The following is a 17,438-nucleotide window of genomic DNA, read 5'->3' as shown; positions in this document are numbered from 1 at the left end:
AAACATTTATCAACCGACGTCACTCCTGCTTGGCCGATAAATCATGGGTGTATGTCAGTCGTAATGCAAGGGATATCAGCATCACAGACCTGTCTTTTTCCAGCACCCAAATCGATATATACATCACCACAGGTGCAGGTGAGTGGTACTGGTAGTTATGATTTAAATCAGTACACACGAATTTCGTTTTACTCAGAGATATCGAGTAGAATAAATTTTGTATTGTTGTTTTTATTTTATTCAACATTATTGTAATGTATTCGAGTAATCTACTCAATTTCTATTAAAAATATGCAGCCTATGTGTTGTAATTAGGAATAAGTACAACACGAATAGTACACTGAACACAACTTTATTCCACGGAACCGTAAGCAATTTGAACACAGTATTTAATTTTCACTCAGCAGGAACCAATTACGTACACTAAGAACTGTAGCAATACACACAGAGAACTGAAGCCGAGCGAGCTGTAGCAAGACACACAGAGAACTGAAGCCGAGCGCAGTTCGGTTAGCCTTAGATAGACTAACGGTGATTTCTCTCTCTCTCTCTCTCTCTCTCTCTCCCTCACACACACACACACACACACACACACACACACACACAAACACGTACACACACTCATACACACGCACACAAGCCTGAGGCGCCCTCTGCGGATGATACAGCATTGCCGCAAGCGCGGCCTTATGGAAGTACACGCACGCGTCACTGCACAACGGTTTCCTTTGTACACTCATTTCATAGAATTACAATTTTATTGAAAAACAACAGTAATGGCAATTACACAATAAGTTTTAGTAACACAGAAATAGACCCTTATATTTCATGAAGTTCTACTGTGGAGGTTAAAAGTACATTACTAATTTTGTAACAGTCTCGCCGACACGAGCTCGTAACACATTCTACTACAGAGATTTATCACAAACGTTTTCGTACCACTAAGTCATTTCGTCCGGTCACGAACATTTTCAATGTAATACTAAAAAACATCTCATTCGTGAGGGTTGATATGTTTTGCATAATTAGTACTTCGTGTGGAAGAATCAACACAGATTTCGCACAAAAAGCGCGTAGATAATGCCGACAGCTTAGAAGCTCTTGATGGATGCCGATAGCTTAGAGGCTCTTGATGGACGACGCAGTTTTTAGAGGATGGTTGCATCACTTAAAAAATTCTTGCAAAAAGCCGGAAAACCAAGAAATGTCCAATACTTGGTGAAAATCGTTTGTACCATACCTAACCATAAGTAAACTTATGTCGAGTTAACGGTTAAAAAGCGAAAGTAATATTTGAAACTGCCTCAGCTAGTTTCATGAGAACGTCAGTTGTGCATAGGTAACTGTGGTTAATTATACCTTTTAAAGCTGTCATCCGCAGCACAAATTCACCTTTGCGGCACATCGCCGAACTGGGGTAAGACAAGAGGCGTCTGGGTCCACCTCCATTGCTCTCTCGACTACATCAGCAACCAAATCAACATGCATTCTTCACCAAACCCGTCAGATGTTAGTTGAGTTACTGCTTACCTAATCAACATTCGTTACAGCACATTGAAGATTTGTACTTTGCACGCTTCTGGCCTTGTCAGTTTAGATGTTCTGACTGCATTTTACACTTACAGCACGACGCTTTAGTAAAATAGGGAACTTTTCAACCTTTTTGAATTTCATAATAAGGCATATTGATTAAATGTTGGAGATACACACCTGTAACACATACATTCTTTTCCAAACGAACATTTAGTTCACTCGAATCAGAAAATTAGTCTCCAAGGTACGATTTCTATGGGCACCCGTTGGATCTGTCTAGTCGAAGATCATAGCTTCAATTAACGCGAGTACAGCTCGTCAGGCCTGATCACCAAACAAGTGAGGTAATTACACAAATTTTCACCTTAATTCTTTAAGATGAAGCGTTTAAGGTAGAGCTATGTCTACTTTTAGTCTTGTTATTGAAGCTGGAACTCACTGCTATCGTACCTGTTTTGCATTACGGAGCAACTGATTTTCCATAAGCGATATCGGTTTGAAGATATTTTCGTGTCAAAATTACTCGGCGTAGCAAGTTCTAGTAATCTGTTGAATGAATCGTAACTGTTAAATATCTCTATCTGCCCATTCTGCATTGGTTACGTTGGAACAATCAGACAAATGTAGGCGTGGGGAGCCAGGAAGCAACCATAGCTTAATTTATCCAATAAATGGATTCTTTTGCAATAACTTTCAACTGATCGATTCATGGGTCTTGTTCGTCACCATAGGGTACTTCTCAAGTTGTTATTAATGGAAGAGAGAAAGTAAGTTATAGGAAAAGTTGAACGATTCGTCACAGATCTGTTTAGTCTTCAAGACAGTGTTAGGGAAGGGTTCAACAATCTCGTGTGCAATACTCTTCGGGACAGAGGTGCCTCAAAACCTCAAGAAAAGGCAAGAAACGTACTATCTCATTTTCCATAAATCTCGAGAAATGAAAATTAAGGAAAATTTAAAGAAAATTTGGCTTATTCATAGGAATACCAGCAATCACTCTTCCCGCCGCGCGATTCGCGAATTAAATAGGAGTGGAGGAAACTGATAATAGAATATGATTCATCCTCTACCACACAGCGTACTGTGGTTCATAGGATACATACGCTGATATTTAATGTACTCATTCGTTCATTGTTATCTTTTGTTTAGGAACACACACAAAAATTGGCAAGAAATATGCAGGTCAGTCCTACCTATAGAACCGTTTCGTCTCAGTAGACATTTTACCGCACTCTTTTCTTAATTTAGAACAAACACATTCGGGAGATAAATAATTCCTCGTCTTATTTTTTCTGTATTATTTGTTTTTATTTTATTTCGTTGCAGTCGTCAGGTAACGTAGCGTAATGTCGCAGTGTCCGGATAGCAGTAAAGAAGTTTGCTATCGATCAGTCTATAACGTTTATGATATGTCTGTATAGTTACCGCAGTCGTCCAGGAAGTTATATGTGAGCGGCTGGTTAAATGTGAAAGGGCCCTGACTGTTTGTACGCTGGTCAACGGGCCATCAAAAAGCTTTCAACTGTGACGGCTTCTACCACAGGCGACAACAAGGGTATGGGGGAAGGGAGGAGGGCAAGGACAGCGCACTGTCACCCTCCCTCCGTAATCTGGAATATAGAGTTTTTTATTCATTGCAGGGTGTGTGTGCGCGCGCGCGCGCGCGATTGTGTGTGTGTGTGTGTGTGTGTGTGTGTGTGTGTGTGTGTGTGTGTGTGTGTGTATGTAAGTGTGAATGATTTCCTGTGATCATACTAAACCTTTCGTTTACCCAATTGTAGTACCTACAGAATTTAGTTCGTATTGTATGACACGTCTCGCAACTGATTAACTCATTTATATAAAAAATAGCAATTTTAGAGTCATGTCTTCCTCCCTCTGCGGGTAAATTTCTGTGACACACATGTTCCACAGCACGTATATTTTGACGACCTCCCGGTTTTAGCATCGAAGAAACTGTGTCGTAAATAAGCAACATATCCAACAGACAACAAGCCATTCACGGTGAAACACACAACTTAGCAGCTGATGGAGCCGTCTTAAGGAGCCCAGACTGAAACAGAAGCCCTGACATTGAACCTGGAGCAACTTATAATTCCACACTTGCGTCCATCACGGCTTCATAACGCCAACGATTGACTAGGAACAGAAGTTTAGAAAACTGAGGGAAACAGTGACCAATACAGAAATATCACCATAAAATTAGTACTGATGAAGAGATAACTCAAACAAATACATTTTAAATAAAATTTCATTCATAATGAAGAACCTCTTGGTTACATTCCCTCAGTATTTCGAATTATCATTATTGTGATGAAATACTATCAATTCTTTGCACTCTAATTTCAGAATACGGTGTCTTCTGACAAAGACATACCAATAGTTGCCTTGAACCATTTCCTAATTCGGTGCATGTTGTTATTTAATTCATTAATACATTTCAGCACAATGTTAAATAATTCTTACAACTTTTTCCATAAAAAAATCAATATCACTAATTGCTACACAGCCACTCTCGAGATAGGTTTTTCGTAGCCTGTCAATATCCTAGTAGCATGCGCTATCATCTACTCTTGTTACAGAATCTTGAAAGATAACTAGTCACTCTTCAGCAGGTTACTCCATTCCAGCTATTCTCTCCTCCTTACAAAATTTTCTTAGATTGTTTGATTCCAATTTGATTATTTTCAGCATCCTTACCACGTAATAAAAAATTAAATGTCTCCTTCTAACCGACACACTTCAAAGCAATCAGCATCTAATACATCATTCATTGTTTTTATGGTACCGGTTATACGCAAATGTGGCGTGCGCTGGCACCTTAGACTGAATTTCACATACAGGCAGGTCAACGTCGCTGACATCATCCAACGCAAATACGTGCCGCCTGAGACGGTCTATTAACATCGTCGCTTGAATGTCTCTTGCAGACAGGAAGTCTATGACACTGGTAAGACCCAACGAAAATATGTGCCGCCATGGCTGTAGGAGTATTTGCACTTTAAAACAGGTCAAAAATCAAAAGCGCCAAATCACTTTAAAATCATTTCAAATGTGTTACTCTTCATGGTCGATAAACTGCCTGTCTTTCGGTAGCCAGAACCTTTCTCTAGGCTGACGGCACCTGATGGAAAGTCAGTCGCAAACCATACGTAATGGGAAATACATGTGCCCCTCGGTGCGCTCTTCTTTGTGACATTTGCTTCTCTCGCTTTTGTCAGTAGGTTTAGATGAATACGCCTATTTAATATAGAAATGAAGGCTATATAAGTTACCTAACATCATACCTATATTGTTTACATTGTACTTTTATAGACATTATTTCGACGGATATTTTTGTTAGCCGGCCGGAGTGGCCGTGCGGTTCTAGGCGCTACAGTCTGGAACCGAGCGACCGCTACGATCGCAGGCTCGAATCCTGCCTCGGACATGAATGTGTGTGATGTCTTTAGGTTCGTTAGGTTTAATTAGTTGTAAGTTGTTACTGTTGTTAATTATTTAAATACCAATAAAATACTCGAATACTGGATAAAACATCACGTTTATGTAGTGGGATAAGAAATATTTAGAAATGATGAAATCCCATGTGACAGTCGAATAATTCAAGTGATGTTCACTTACTGAATTCCTTCGCTTTCTCAGCTTCTAAAAAGTGCCCGAACGTTGTGTTATAATACATGCACAACGTCTATATATGCAATGATGATCCAAAATATTATATCCACCCTTATAATAAAGTGTTGATCCACCTTTTGAAGCAACACGGCAGCAGTTCTTCGTGGCATGGATTCGACAATTCTTTGATAGGTTTCCAGACGTATGTGCCATCAGTTGTCTACGTAAGGGTCACAAAATACCCGTAAATTACGAGCCGGGGGTTTATGGCGCGGAGCTGGCATGCTATTATAAAGTGTTCATTGTGTAAGCCGGCCAGAGTGACCGAGCGGTTCTAGGCGCTACAGTCTGGAACCGAGCGACCACTATGGTTTAACAGTACTCCAGATTCGGAAGTTCTGTGGATTCATTACACCCTGTAGTGTAAAATGTGCCTCGTCATTCCGTACAGTATTGTCCGGCCACGTGTCATCAACTTCTATGCGTGCCAGAAACCAGAAAGCAAATTCAGAAAGTTGGTGTCGTCATGAAGTTTCAGCTGCTGTACCGTCTGGATCTTGTACCAATGTAAAATAGACAGTAAAACTTCCCATTGTGTTGTCCATGGAGTGGAAAATTTTCTTGAAGCTGCACGAGCACTGGCACCCTCAGGGGCACGTGATGCATGGTCGGTTACAGGAACAGCAATCTCGGCTATAATTTCTACCGCGATTGGACGCCTTCCTGTTCCACGAGCCACACCAAGTTCACCCATAATTTAGAATCTTACTGCCACCTTCTTTAAACCATTTAATGACATCCAGTCTATCAACATGCATTTCAGCCAACGATGTAGCTCTGTAATTACTGCGCCGGCCAGAGTGGCCGAGCGGTTCTAGGCGCTACAGTCTGGAACCGCGCGACCGCTACGGTCGCAGGTAGGAATCCTGCCTCGGGCATGGATGTGTGTGATGTCCTTAGATTAGTTAGGTTTAATTAGTTCTAAGTTCTAGGCGACTGATGACCTCGGAATTTAAGTCGCATAGTGCTCAGAGCCATTTGAACCATGTTTTTGTTACCTCAATATCCTGAGATTTCAGTGTTATTATTTACCTGGCGGGTCTTGTCGAGCATGAAATTTATACCAATGACAATTCTTTAACACAATAACATTGTCCGCTATCATCCACCATTTTGTTTTTTATTCATTCAAAGTGAAATGTTAAATTAGTTGAACTATGGCAGCACAGCAGTTTCAAAGAAGAAATCAGTCTCCCAAGCACGGATATCAGAATAGAAGTGAAAGCAGCACAGCCAGAAGATTATTTGGCGGCCCAGATTGCTCTTCTCGAATCACTGGCTTCAGCGTACATTTCATTAAATGATTCAGAGTAATCCTAGAAGTGATTTCGAGTGGCAACAGCACGGATACTAGGAAAGTCGATGCCTCTGCTGGTGAAACTGCAAAAATGTACACAGATTTGTATACATTGTATCCTATGTTATAACTCCCTGACAAAAGTTTAATACATGGTACCGAAATCAAGTCTAAAGTATTTATGCCCGTAGGCCAATTGTTGAAGGAATCAGATGAGGCCCGCAACAAGCACATAAGGCAATACAAAATAAATTTTGCGTCTAAATTTTGACGTGTGGACTGTAACAGAGATGATCGACTCAGATGGTTACCACGTTAGAACCCACATTTATGTTGAAGGACAGCAAGCCACCATCAGGAAACTGTCCCATTTTCGCAAGAGGCAATCAGTGTAATGGCCGCAAGCACACTGTCTTTTCCTGTAAATGAAAATGATAGCGACGAAACTATAAAGGAAGGCATGGAAGAGGACGATTACTAATAGTTTGACTCTGGGTAAGGATTTTTTGTAATGGCTTGCATGTGATCATATCTTTGCATGTGATCATATCTTTGAATATCCGAGAGCCTCAATCATTGCAGACTTACTTCCAATGCTGATCGACAACTGCAGGGCCGATTTTCGAGCTGTGATGCGTCGGTCGGCACGAATAATGGCATCCGCACGATTAAGCATGTCTGGAGCAGTGGCTGTGACAGGACGTCCTGAGCGTGGCTGATCATGGAGCTCTGTTTCTGCATTTACTAAGGCTGTAACTTTCTTTACCCATCGCTCAGCTGTGCTCCTATCAACTGCAGCATCGCCATACACTGCACAAAAACGTTTATGAATGTTCACCATGGTTTCTTTTTCTGCACACACGAATTTTATAACAGCACAATGCTTGGAACGTGAGACGTATGAGGACGCCATTTTGACGCTGTGCTACGGCACTGCCATCTGCCAGAACGGTTCGAAACTTCACAGGCGCACAGAGCAAAAATCAAATGTGAAGCACCAACAAGGACGTTTCTACTTTATTTTCATAAGTCTGTCTTGATCACACAGATTTCTTACACTTTATTACTGGTTTCGGCACACTGCCATCCTCAGATTTGTTACAATGATACATGTTGTGTAAGTGACAGGTTCAAAAGTCTAACCTGACAAGTCTTAGTGATGTTGTTGTTGTTGTGGTCTTCAGTCCTGAGACTGGTTTGATGCAGCTCTCCATGCTACCCTATCCTGTACAAGGTTCTTCATCTCCCAGTACTTACTGCAACCCACATCCTTCTGAATCTGCTTAGTTTATTCATCTCTTGGTCTCCCTCTATGATTTTTGCCCTCCACGCTGCCCTCCAATGCTAAATTTGTGATCCCTTGATGCCTCAGAACATGTCCTACTAACCGGTCCCTTCTTTTTGTCAAGTTGTGCCACATACTCCTCTTCTCCCCAATTCTATTCAATACTTCATCATTAGTTATGTGATCTACCCATCTAATCTTCAGCATTCTTCTGTAGCACCACATTTCAAAAGCTTCTATTCTATTTTTGTCCAAACTATTTATCGTCCATGTTTCACTTCCATATATGGCTACACTCCATACAAATACTTTCAGAAATGACATCCTGACACTTAAATCTATACTCGATGTTAACAAATTTCTCTTCTTCAGAAACGCTTTCCTTGCCATTGCCAGTCTACATTTTATATCTTCTCTACTTCGACCATCATCAGTTATTTTGCTCCCCAAATAGCAAAACTCCTTTACTACCTTAAGTGTCTCATTTCCTAATCTAATTCCCTCAGCATCACCCGACTTAATTCGACTACATTCCATTATCCTTGTTTTGCTTTTGTTGATGTTCATCTTATATCCTCCTTTCAAGACACTGTCCATTCCGTTCAACTGCTCTTCCAAGTCCTTTGCTGTCTCTGATAGAATTACAATGTCATCGGCGAACCTCAAAGTTTTTATTTCTTCTCCATGGATTTTAATACCTACTCCGAATTTTTCTTTTGTTTCCTTTACTGCTTGCTCAATATACAGATTGAATAACATCGGGGAGAGGCTACAACCCTGTCTCACTCCCTTCCCAACCACTGCTTCCCTTTCATGCCCCTCGACTCTTATAACTGCCATCTGGTTTCTGTACAAATTGTAAATAGCCTTTCGCTCCCTGTATTTTACCCCTGCCACCTTTAGAATTTGAAAGAGTATTCCAGTCAACATTGTCAAAAGCTTTCTCTAAGTCCACAAATGCTAGAATCTTAGTGATACATAGAACATAAAATTATACAATGTTTATAGCCACGTACAGCAGCCATACATACGATTAAAATATTCTGATGTAAATCATCGTCAAGTTAAACATGTGAGTACATGGTACGTGCTGGTAATACTCAGATTGCGTCTGGTATTAATACAAGAGATTAATGCCAGCAGAGGGCACTTTAGCTAGTGCGCGTATTAAACCAGTGTCGCCAATGTGATGATAAAATTGCGGCATGCCAAGTCATTAGTGCTAGAAAGCCATTGTAAAAGTGAAATGCTGGTAAATTAATAACCGGTGTAAGCTGCCGAATGTTGAATGCACACATGCAATTGTGCATGCTTTGTGTTTTACAGGTCTTAGATGTCAGTTTTCAGGACAAAGTTCCATGTCTGTTGCACTTGGTCGATCAATACAGGAACGGTTAATACTGTTTGTGGATGATGCTGGAATTGTCGTTCGATGATGTCTCGTATGTGCTAGATTGGAGACAGATTTCGTGATCTGGTGATCGAGCAGGCCAAGGCAACATGTCAACACACTGTAGAGCATGTTGGGTTACAAGAGCGGTATGTAGAAGAGCATGATCCTGTTGGAAGACACCCCGTGGAATGCTGTTCATGAATGGCAGCACATCAGGTCAAATCACCAGACTGACGTGCATTTCCTCAGTCAGAGTGCGTGGGATAACCACGAGCTTGCTTGGCTGTTATACGAAATTGCATCCCAGACCATAACTCCAGGTGTAGTTCCAGTGTGTCTAGCACGCATGAAGTTTGGTTCTAGACCATTAACTCGCCTCCGAATCAGAACACGGCCATCACTGGCACCGAGGCGGAACTATTTTCATCAGAAAACACTACAGACCTCCAGCCTGCCCTCCAATGACACTACTAAAGTATCAAATGACAGTTGTTTGATGTCAGTGGAATCAACGCAACAGGCCATCTGACTCGGAACTGTCCTTGAAGTAACCAGTTTGTAACATTACGTTGTATCACTGTGGTGCCAACTACTGCTCAGATTGCTGCTGCAGATTCTGTACGATGCTCCAGAGTCGTACGCAGAACGTGATGGTCTTCCCTCTCGGTAGCACCACATGGCCGCCCGGAGCCGGTTTTCTTGCGACCATACATTCTCATAACCACCACTGCCAGCATTCATGTTCGGTGGCTACATTCCAGCCAAATCGATCTGCAGTATCGCAGAAGTAACATCAAGCTTCCCTTAGCCCTATCACACGACCTCGTCCAAACTCAATGTGGTGTTGATGACGGCGTCTTTGTCACCTAAACTGCACCAGCTCACGATATCCAGTCTCAAAGCTGACTAACGCTCACGGCCGTTATAGCGTGTATTTAGAGGAAACCTGATTTGCATCCTCACAGTGGCGCCACTGGAACCAATCTTATTCGACAGTGCACGAAATTTGAATGGACGTCATCTTTCAGACGTAGGAACACTTTTGTTCCGTTAGTGTGTTGTTGGGCCACTGGTACAACAGATCGATGCGATCGTTTTTAATGTACCGAATTTTCGCGGTGTACCATATCTTGATGAAACGAATGGGTTAGCACTATATCGAAAGATATTTTTCAATCTGCGGATTACCTATAATAAAATTTGCACATTGAGAAGATTCACTACAACCCTGTCTCTCGTGGATAGTTTTTCCTATCGGTGTTTATATTTTTTTACTATTTTATTTGGCTTTTTCTGGAGACAATTCTGTCATTTATAGCTACAAATTAATATTCACATTAAAATATTTTGTGATGATCTACTATTAAAAACAAAGTCTATTTATTTTACCTTATATACTGTTATGTATGAAGATGAATCAAAGGTCACACCCATGATCAATTCCAGCGCAGTCATCCCTGATCGTAAACTGGGCTTTTTTAAGGTACGACTCAGTACTGTTAAATCTGATGTACACAATTTACGCATAACAAATTTACACAATATGATAACTGACGCAGCAGACATTTTTCCGATTTCTTGCAGGAAACGTGGTACTGCACAAAAAATTCCGGTACTCTCCCAACACATTAGATATTATATGCCCGTAGGCGGAGGAAACCATGTTTTTAAGTAGGTTTTCACACATTTTGTTTTGGGTTGGGTTGTTTGGGGGAAGAGACCAAACTGCGAGGTCATCGGTCTCATCAGATTAGGGAAGGATGGGAAGGAAGTCGGCATTTGCCTGTAGCGATTTAGGGAAATAACGGAAAACCTAAATCAGGATGGCCGGACACGAAATTGAACCGTCGTCCTCCCGAATGGCATTTTGTTTTGGTACAGAACATCAGAGCATATTTAGTACACCCCAGTATAATGTGACTTAGATTTATGTCATCTTACAGATATTCACTGCATTCTGAGATAGTGTCACTCTGATTCTATATAGGTGCACAGGATAGCACTCCTGGAAAATTTCTGGTAATGTCCTATGGGACCAAACTGCTGAGGTCATCGGTCCCTAGGCTTACACACAAGTTAATCTAACTTAAACTAACTTATGCTAAGAACAAAAAACACACCCATGCCCGAGGGAAGACTCGAAACTCCACCGTGCGGGGCGGGGGGAGGGGGGGGGGGGGGCTCTAGTCCCGACAGGCGCTGTTGGACTGCCCATACGTTGACTGAAATCGGTTAGTTTATGCACAAGTCATAAGCACAGCTTTTGTGTTGTATCGCTTTGGGCTAGATACAGGAGAATTTTATGGCCTGAAAGTGTACTAACTGCCCAGCTCCGCCTTCTGAGTCAACACTTTTCTGCTGCATCACCAGGACTGCCGTGCCAAGCATGGCCAATCTCGGAGTGAATAAACAGCCTTGTTGCTGCAGCAATACTGTGCTCGCTGGCTGCCTATGGCTTCTGCGATACCTTACTACCAGGCTTCCCCAGTATCAGCTTAACCCCGCTGGGACCGCTACAAGCTGAAGACCAGCAATATGTGTTTCACACTTCAGCGACCAAGATCGAGCATAATTCGGGCTTCAACGCTGTGTTCAAAAGAGCGCTCACGACTATAGGTCGGGTAGCGATTTTTCGACGTGCGAGCCATCTATCGCTCGAAAAGTGGCCTCATTTCATATGAGAGCAGTGTCCAGACGCCTTGCTACCTGTCCCTCGCCATGTGCTGCCATCTGATGTAAATTTCTAGACTTATTTCGAAAGAAACATTAGCAAAAGTAACAGCTGCTGCTGCATATAGCTGAGCCAATACGTGATCGTGTTGATGTGATATCATGCGTGTAGGATGCCTATGAGAAAGATAGGCTGCGGCGCGTACGTCACGAGGGTAGGCCTAAGCTCGCCAGCTCGCTGAGCTCAGCACAACAACTGCGTTTCTAAACCTGTTAACTCGGAATTAGGTATTCACGCACAAACAAGAATAGCATCTTCTATTGGAATCCGATGTTATGGAGTCTTACTGATTACTAGTACTGCAACGACATACATAACGTTGCAGTACGCTGTAATTTAAGATCTGTGCACGACATAAATCGCTTAAGGACTTATTTATAGCATTCAGCCTCTTATGCTTAACAGTCCTCACTTCATGCAAGATGTAGTGTCTGATGCTACCGATAATAATTTTGACATGATTTTAGTTTTATTGTACCTAGTACAGCCGCTGCAAAATAGTCGTAAGCTTATGGACTTCTGGTGGTTGTAGTGGTACTATAAATCAGTAAGACTCGACACCAGCGGATTCCAGTCGAAGAGTCAATTCCCTATTGTTGCTAAATACCCAATTGTGAGTCAACAGGTTTATAAATACAGTCCGTCTGCTGAGTTGAGCGAGCTCAGGCCTACCTGCGACCCACGAAAATAACTGGTCTCGCAACTAACGTATGACCTCACACTAGTCCCATTGTTCGCCCCACCACTCGAACGCACTACTCCGTACAGGGCCAACGGGAAATCAGTGTGTAATTGAAAATGTACCCACTAAACCTCTTAACCTTGTCGTGTACTGTCTACAACTTGCATGCATTTAAACGAGCAGTCAAGAATTATTAAATACATCTGAAATAGTTACTCGCTTGCCACCAGAGACGGCTGCTGGAACTCGTAAGAGGCTCTGAGCACTATGGGACTTAACTTCTGAGGTCATTAGTCCCCTAGAACTTAGAACTACTTAAACCTAAGGACGTCACACACATCCATGCCCGAGGCAGGATTCGAACCTGCGACCGTGGTGGTCGCTCGGTTCCAGACTGTAGCGCCTAGAACCGCTCGGCCACTCCTGCCGGCAGCTCGTAAGACCTGCATTGTCACGTGCTGTGACGTATGCTCCAAGACCTGTCTTTCTCGGACCCTCGTGACGTACGCAACGCGGCCTGTCCTCTTCATGTGCCTCGACGTGAATAGTCGTTAGATTTCGCAGTTTGCTGTCATTTCGTTACAAATACGTTGCGTTTGTTAGTGAGCAAGAAATTTTGGAACCTCGACAAAACGAAACTGCTCAATAAGTCACCTTGCACCTTTTTTGGAAGGATTATTACATATTCTGCCATTATTATTTTAAAATTTGTGCTTTATCAGGACCTATAGTAAACATCAAAGACAAATCTTGAAGCTTGGTCTTTTTCTCGTGTGTGTATCACTCTTTAAGGTATACCAGTTACATATGTGCCAGCAGATTTAGGTAATTGTATAAATGGCTGGTTTTCTAGCTCCGAAATTCTGTTTCGTGTTTGTATACTTTGATATAATGAACCTATTCCGTATTTCCAGCTTCGGAGTTGTAATTTTGTTGTAGCAGACGGCATGAGTTTTCAACAAAATAATATGAGCAAATTTTTATAGGGTTAAGGTTTTCTTTTCAGCTCCTGCAACTCGATGTGCTGTGTGTGTGAGGAACGAGTGCTGTCGTGTTTCAGCTGGTGGAGTCGCGGCCGTGTGAGTCGGTGTGCCTGCAGGAGCCAGTGCGCGAGGATGGCCGCGGCGAGTACCGCATCAAGATGGGCGATTGGCGCCGCTGCCAGGCGCCCAGGAGCATCGTGCCCGCCGGCATGCGCAACTCGCGCCACCGCGGTAAGAGCCTCACAACTTCACTCATATTTAGAATATCACAATCAAAATAAAAGACTAGCCATTCGATTGAAACATCGAAAATAAATTAAACAAGCCTAGCAAAACAGAAAGGAAGGTACTGAAGTATTATCCCATTATCTATGACACTATGAAGTTGCTCTATAAAAACTGCATTTCGGTAATACAAAAGTCACATAAGTTTTGGACGACAACGCCTCGTCACGGAACGTGGTGCTCTGAGGCTTTTCCGCTCTAAAAAGCAGGATAGACGGCGATCTACGGCAGATATGATGGAGGAGTACAACGCTGGTGCAACATAAGTGTTTCGGAGCACACCGTACATTGTTGAACGTGGGGCTTCGCAGCAGACGACTCGTACGTGTTTCCGTGTTCATCCAACGACATCGTCCATTACGGTCACAGAGAGCGCGCATTCCACCCAGTATCAGTGCAAATTTATGACGTTTCAGGATGAATCACGTTTCTTGTTTACCGCAACGACAGACACGTTCAGATAAACAGTCGTCTAGGAGAACAGCTGCTGGCTGATCCTAACGCTTAGTATGTGTTTAAGGAGAATCAAACAGCTGAAGTCATCAGTTTCCTATTCACCCCCCAGGACAGAAGCGGTGCATACAACCTGTCTGCGTATTAAGTAAATTCTGTGTGCAAGTGTGAGAGAGTGTCCTAATCTTTTGCGTAGGGTGTATCTGAGGAAGAATATGGGAACCAACCCGGTATCCACCTGGTGAGATGTTGGAATCCCCTTAAAAACCACATGCAGGATGACTGGTACACCGACCCTTCGTCGATAATTCACTGGGCCGATTCGATCCGAGGCTTGTATAACTCCCCGCGGAAAAGGCTGCTCGACACATGCACCATTCTACATCTACATAAGGTACACTGAGGGCCCAAAACATTATGACAATTCGCTTAACAGCTTGTTTGTCCGGATTTGGAACGAAATGCATCACTGATACTACGTATCAGGAATTCGACAATTTGTTGGCAGGTTTGAGAAGGTATGTGGCATTAGATATCTACGCATAGGTCATGTAATTCGCGTAAATAACTTGCCATTGATTTGTGTACACGGTGATGGTGCCCTACAGCGACCCAGATGGGTTCAACCGGATTTACATCAGACGAATTTGGTCGCCAAGACATCAACATGAGTTCACTATAATGCTCCTGAAACCACTGTAGCACGGTTCTGACTCCGAGACAAGGATAGTTATGCTTCTGAAAGAAGACATCACCGTCGGGGAAGACATCAAGCATGAAGGGATGCAGGTGGTTCGCAGCCACAGATCTCATGCAAGCACAGGAGACTGTCTCCCACAGCATGATACTGCTCCGACTACCCTATGTCCGTGTCGCGCTGCACGTTTCAAGCAGCCTTTCACCTCCGTGACGGCGTTTGTGGAGACGACGATCGACCGAGTGTAAAGAAAATGTGATTCACCCTAAGGGCCCATACTTTACAATTGCTCGACAGTTGAATCCCGAAGGTCTGTGCCCAGTGAAATCGTAATTGACGATGTCATTGGGTCAACATGTGAAGACGTAGGGGCAGTCTACTGCGGAGCTCCATGCTGAAGAATGTAGGATGAACGGTGTCCTCCGAAACACCCGTGCGTGCTTCAGCATTGTGCTCCTTCGGCATAGATGCCACGGATCACCGTCTATCCTACTTACAGAGCAGACAAGCATCCGAATCTCACGTTCTGTGAAGAGTCATGGACGTCCAACCATTTAGCATGTAGTGAGAGTTTCCCTGTAGAAAACGGCAAAGCAGGTCGAATGTTCACGTGCTACTGTCGTGATAGATACTCTTCACAGGATGTGCGTGATAGTAATTTGCCCCATGTCAAAGTCGCTTATCTCAATGCATTTCCCCATCTGCAGCCCATTATCTTCACTACGGTGTTTACCCGGCCGCTTACATACTTTTGCTATAGCGTCACATGTCCGCAGCGCTACCAGGAGGGATTCAACGTCGCGGTGTGCAATGAGTGGTCATAATGTTTTGGCTTAACAGTGTACATACTCGCCAAGCCACCTTACGGTGCGTGGTGGAGGGTACCGTATATCACTATTAGTCATTTCCTCTCCTGTTCCTCTCGTAGACAGATCGAGGGAAAAACGACTAATTGTAAACTTCCATACGAACCCTGATTTCTCTCATCTTATCTTGTTGGCCCTTACACGAAATGTACGTTGGTGACACAAAATTGTTCTGCAGTCGGCCTTAACTGCTGGTTCTCCAAATTTCCGTAATGGTGCCTTAAAATAGCGTCGCCTACTCGCTAGTGATTTCCAGTTAAGCATCTCCGTAATATCTGTGTCCTGATCAAACCTACTGGTAACTAATCTAGCAGCCCACCTGTGAACTGATTCTAAGTCTTTCTTTAATCCGACCTGGTGGAATCCCAAACATGTGAACAGCATTCAATAATGGGTAACACTATCGTTCTATTCGTTGTCTCGTTTATAGACGAGCTACATTTCCCAAAATTTTCCCAATAAAAGTCGAGAATTCGTCTTCCCTACTACCAACCTTATGTAATCATTCCATTTCATATCGTTTTCAACGTTACTCATAGATATTTGATCGATGTTACTGTGAAACATCACACTTTTAATGCTGTATCCGAACGTTACATGATTGTTTTTCATACTCATACGCAATAACTTTAATTTTTCTGCATTTAGAGCAAGCCGCCACTCATAAAACCAACTGTAAATTCTGTCTAAGCCATCTTGTATCCTCTTCAAGCCATTTAACGACGACACCTTCCCGTAAACTACAGCGTCATCAGCAAACAGTCGTAAACTGCTGCTCACCGTGTCCGTCAGATCATTTATGAACGTCTTCCAGAGACCTGGCTGCATTTCTCGTCAATTTGTTTGCAACAGATTTTATGAACCTGTAAAACAGAAATTGAAATTAAATGCACAAAAATTTTGAAATTCGTAAAAATATATTATGAGTTTCAGGAGTGCCTATTGCAATGGACGTTGGGTCTTGGTGACACATTAGCAAACGTTAGAAAGGAATCGAAAAATTTAAGAAAATTACTTTACTGATGGTTTGCTTACCAGAATACAGCCTTATTAGGCAGATATCACTTATACACTGATTATAAATTTAAAAAAGACATTAATTGTGACAATCTTATTTTTGATGATACTCGAGAAACATTTGTTCTGTGATTTTAGACAGAGGAAAGCTGAACAGCGTTGTCACTTTATTTTGGTTTTCATCGAGCAGCCAGTGCTCTTACACCTTGTGCTATTTTTGAACTCAGTCATTTCTGGCAAATGGGCTACAGTTGATGAGCAGTAGCTTCGCCTTTTAGGAGTTGAGTCCTCATCTTGTCCTTAACACTGTTGTTCCTCTTGCCCACTTAACAGATGGTCTGAAATTCTTTGCCTGAAATCAAGATACTGCAGGATACTCTACTTTGGCTCATAATTTTTAATTCGGTCAATTCTTTATTGATTCCAACTATTTGCATTTCCGGTATCTATGTTCAAATGTGCGTGAAATCTTATGGGACTTATCTGCTAAGGTCATCAGTCCATAAGCTTATACACTACTTAAACTATATTATCCTAAGGA

The 17,438-nt window shown here is 42.5% G+C and overlaps 1 protein-coding gene across 7 annotated transcripts in view; it reads left to right on the top strand.

Moving 5' to 3' along the window:
* The window catches only part of LOC126470365 (thrombospondin type-1 domain-containing protein 7A-like), a 1,214,159-nt gene that overhangs the window by 594,689 nt on the left and 602,032 nt on the right, over window positions 1-17,438 (top strand). For all 7 annotated transcript variants that reach the window (XM_050098173.1, XM_050098171.1, XM_050098172.1 and 4 more), the window contains one exon: window positions 13,657-13,810. In XM_050098173.1, coding sequence (XP_049954130.1) covers window positions 13,657-13,810 — 154 coding nt within the window. The remainder of the gene's footprint in view (window positions 1-13,656; window positions 13,811-17,438) is intronic.

The sequence above is a fragment of the Schistocerca serialis genome, chromosome 3, assembly GCF_023864345.2.
Source record: "Schistocerca serialis cubense isolate TAMUIC-IGC-003099 chromosome 3, iqSchSeri2.2, whole genome shotgun sequence".
Taxonomy (NCBI): Eukaryota; Metazoa; Arthropoda; class Insecta; order Orthoptera; family Acrididae; genus Schistocerca; species Schistocerca serialis.
This window is presented reverse-complemented; position numbering and strand designations above follow the sequence as displayed.